This window comes from Lolium rigidum, chromosome 1 (genome assembly GCF_022539505.1).
Source record: "Lolium rigidum isolate FL_2022 chromosome 1, APGP_CSIRO_Lrig_0.1, whole genome shotgun sequence".
Taxonomy (NCBI): domain Eukaryota; kingdom Viridiplantae; phylum Streptophyta; class Magnoliopsida; order Poales; family Poaceae; genus Lolium; species Lolium rigidum.
This window is the reverse complement of record NC_061508.1, coordinates 334,082,570-334,086,749: the sequence shown is the minus strand read 5'-3', so window position 1 is coordinate 334,086,749 and position 4,180 is coordinate 334,082,570. Positions and strand designations below refer to the sequence as shown.

General features: G+C 39.8%; 1 protein-coding gene across 1 annotated transcript; it reads right to left on the bottom strand.

Annotated features, from left to right (window-relative positions):
* Positions 1-2,206, bottom strand: LOC124663574 (lecithin-cholesterol acyltransferase-like 1). Its single transcript, XM_047201266.1, has 2 exons — positions 1,794-2,206; positions 1-898 (listed from the first exon to the last, which is right to left on the bottom strand). The coding sequence occupies exons 1-2, from the start codon at positions 2,204-2,206 to the stop codon at positions 1-3; spliced, it is 1,311 nt and encodes a 436-aa protein (XP_047057222.1).
* Between the last annotated feature and the right edge of the window lie 1,974 nt (positions 2,207-4,180).

The following is a 4,180-nucleotide window of genomic DNA, read 5'->3' as shown; positions in this document are numbered from 1 at the left end:
TCAAGATTTGGCTTCGAAAATTTCTAAAAGTTCAGCCATAACAATCTTGAGCGAATCCTCTTGAATAGAAATATAACTATGTGAAACATTAGGAATCTTGATGAATTTAAAGAGTACATTCTCCGCTGAATGCTGCCTTTTGAGTTCCTTGGCGAATACCAACACACTATTCCAATTGACAACCCCATCTCCATCGCCATATACATTTTCTGGCTCGGCATTGAAGTTGTCATCCCAGAATACCACCTGCTTCGTCGTTTCAATCCCAAAACCACTGAGGTATGTCGTTGGCACCATTGGTGCCTCAACTCTCTTATCCAACCATTTATTAAAGGGCAACACTCCATTCATACTGAAACCGAGTGCCGGAAGGAAATCTTGATAATCATATGCAGAGTAGTTCCTGTCTTTGGTGATTATGAGCGGGTCGTGGCCAAACACCGCTGGGGATGGCTGAGATAGAAGGGAACTTGGGAATGACCACCACATCGGCCGTAAAGTAAGGCGCGGAACATTCTCCATAACAATGCAGGTTGGTCCCCAGGCAAGGTTCGTGAGAGGCTGCATGAAGCCTATAGTAGGTGTTGGCGAGAGTAGAACCAGGTGCTTGATGAATTGTTTCCTCCATGGAAGGGGAGTTGAATTTAGGAAGTCAAGCAGGAGCCTAGCGCCAAAGCTATGCCCGATCAAGATAACCGTCTTGTTTCCATTCTTCTCACTTGCGTGTTGTACCAGATCCTTGACACGAGCAAAGTAATCCGTGTACACCTTGGAAGGCTGGCCAGGCCGTGGTGGAGCATGCCGTATATCATAAGGAGCTCCGAAAAGGGTATCTCCATCTCGATATCCAAGTGCTTCCAGTTCATTGCGGAGCTTCACGTTACAACATAATGGGCAGCTAGAGAGAATTTTAATCAATATTCAAACATGGTAGTATATATTGAAATAAGAGGCTGGAAGTACAAGCAGGGAGTGGAACTAGTGGGGCTGTGAAAATATTTTTGTGTAGGAAACTGAGTATGATAGCGCCACTATAGAAAGATATTTACAATTACAACCTATTGAGTCCTGCTAAAATATAGATTAACAATTTCAACCATAAAATGCAAAATGTAGATTCAGTAATACTGCTATCAGTTCTATACTACTTGAAATTATAAGAGTCTGAAACAAAATGTGGCCAGATGTGCACACGAACATCGCAATACAAGAGATGGATGTAAGAGGAATACCGTTTTCCCTAGAAATTTATCATTCCATCGTTGTACACCTATTACTTGCACAACGATATATGTTTTTCTAAGAAGTGAAACTATGTAAACTTCCTTCAAGTTTTTTTTTTTAGAAAATAGCATTATCATCTACAATATATAAAATAAATATCATAAAGTTTTCAGATGATACATATACACCTTATATTATATATTTTTGGTAATTTCTCTAGAAACTTGGTCAAAGTCTACATTATTTGACTTTTGAAAAAAAGTTATAGGCCTTGTTATCAGAAACGGAGGTGGTACTAGCTTAAGCTTCTAGCTGTGCTCCTAAGCATGGTGGAGGGGGAAATAAGTTCATATGAGGCATGGATGAATTAGAGATACAAGAGAAAAAAAATGCTGTCTCAGTGGGTGTGCTTTGTGGCATGGGAAACTGGGAATAGATAAAAGGTCAAGTGCCTTCACATCTACGTATGTACACAAATGTCTTCTCTAAACTGGCAAGATCCAGGTAGCAGCAAAGCAACGTTACTGGCACGAATACTAAGACCATGACTTGCTAGAAACTTATATTACCTGTCGTCCTTCCAGGCGAATCCATACGTGGAGCCGAAGTTCGTTACGCGAGTCTCGACGCCGGGCTGGTTCACGTAGTCGTTGATGGCCGGGTCGAAAACAAGGCTCATCTGCTCCTTGAAGCACGGCACATAGTCATGGTCGACCAGGTCCGCTGTCATGTTCCATAGCGGGAACCATCCCTTCCCCTTGAGCTCGCCGCAGCGCGGTAGCGACGGAGTGTAGGCGTCGGTGAGGCGCGCCTCCATGCTGGAGCAGCTGAAGCCGGCTTGGAGAAGTATGGGGTGGTAGACCTTGAGCTGCTGCCGCGCTCCATGCTCGCTCGGCGCCGCCCACAGGTAGTCGCGGAGGGAAGGCGGCAGGAGCAGGAGCAGCAGCTGTAGCAGCCCAAGGAACGCTTTGCTCTTGGCCATAGCTGCAATAACGGTGTCTCTACCACCCGGCCACTTTTATAGCGTTGATGGCCTTACGAGATTCACGCTCCAATTTTTTTTTTACCGTTGCTCAGGCACGCCATCTTCCAGATCGGTCTCACATGGATTCATGTGCTACTACTCTTGTTTGACTAAATCCTACTAACTCCAAGTTTCCAAATGGTAATTCTGAGTAACAAACGGAATCTTCTGTGAGATACTTGAAGTGCGTGGGAGGTTGATAGGTATGCACATGCTATATGTCTGTCAACTATGAGTTTACAATGCTGGCCATTGGTGATTCGCTGGTAGAAAACTGACTGCCTCAATCCGTGGGTAGATGAGTTTAAGCAGCTAAAATCAGTACCGAAGGCATCAAAGGTCAGTACAATCAAATATATGATGCATGGTTAGCAGTACAAACAGGACAAACTAGTATTTTCTAATCATCTTGAGATCTATTCTGGATGCATAGTTTACATATTTTCTTGGACATTAACTTCTCGAGGATAAGAAGTTATTGCATATTTAGAGCAAATAGCAGACTTGGTAGTCTAATTTCGCAAATTCAGTAGAAACTAACTTGCAAATAAATACAACCTTATGATTGTAAATTTCTGTTACTATATAACATGGGTAAGATAGGAAATAGTTGCCAGATACACATTTACTCACTAAGTTTTGTCCAAATAAATTGAGCAGGGCTTACTTCAAAGGAATCCGCGGTATCTATGGTGATGTGATGAAGAGGAGCTTTAACTTTCTGGAATGGTAGAGGTTTAGGGGAAGATCATATGAAAAGGGTTTCTTGTTTCAAAAAAAATAATATGAAAAGGCTTATAATTAATGCAACTCATGGTCATAATTTAGATTTTATTTGTATTCAAGAGACAAAAAGAATCTTTTACTGATGTATGGTTGAATAGTTTAAGTGGTAATAAGATTTTTATTTGGCTCTGGGCTCCATCGATTGGGGCTTCGGGGGGAATGTTCATGCGTGTAAACGAGGAAAGATATGAAGTAGGGCGATGTTCCATAGGCAGATTTTTTTACTAGAATTCTGATTATAGATAAAATAATTAATTTCAAGTGGAATTTGGTTAATATCTATGGAGCAGCGCATGATAAATATAAAGTTGATTTCCTGGTTAATCTTGTTCAGATATTAGGTGTTAATGATCACCCTATTCTGTTGGGAGGAGACTTTAATTTGATTAGAAGAGATAGTGAAAGAAATAAAAACAAAAATAGATCTAGATGGTCTGAGTTATTCGATCAATGCAATCATAGAACATTGGGGTTTAAAAGAAATTTGTATCACTGGCAGAAATTTTACTTGGTTTAATAACCAGCTGGATCCCCCTTTTTGTTCAGTTAGATAGAGTTTTAGTTTCACGTCTTGGGAGTTATAGTACCCTTTATTTACTGTCAGGACTCTGGTTCGGGGAGTATCTGATCATGCTACACTAAATTTAGATACAGGGTTAAGGTTCCTGAGGTACATAAAATATTTCGATTTGAATTATGTTGGTTTCAAAGGCCGGCAATTTTTGACTTGATTCCAATGATTTGGCGAGAAAATAAAAAAGGTAGAAGTAATATAGATTTTTGGCATAATTTCTTTGTTAATATTAGGCGCTTTTTAAAAGGCTAGAATTTAAACATAAAAGGAAAAAATAAAAAGGATAGGCTTACTTTATCTAGTCAAATTGATGTTATAGATAAAAGGAGCGAGTTCATGGGTCTATCTAATTATGATCTTAGAAAATGACTTGCTTGAAGGAGACTGTAATACAAAATATTTCATGCTTAAGGCTAGTGGTCGTAAGCGTAGAATTTTTTTTTTAGATTAATACAAGATGAAGGTATAATTTCTGGAGATGAAGAAATTTTGAATTATGCAACAAAATTTTACAAATGTATGTTTGGTACGTTGATCTTATGCCGATAACTATGTCGATATGAAGTTTTACC

Coding starts and splice junctions, on each gene's coding strand:
- LOC124663574 (XM_047201266.1), bottom strand. CDS start 2,206: ATGGCCAAGAGCAAAGCGTTCCTTGGGCTGCTACAGCTGCTGCTCCTG. Junction 899..1,793: donor TTCGCCTGGAAGGACGACAG/GTAATATAAGTT, acceptor AATTCTCTCTAG/CTGCCCATTATGTTGTAACG.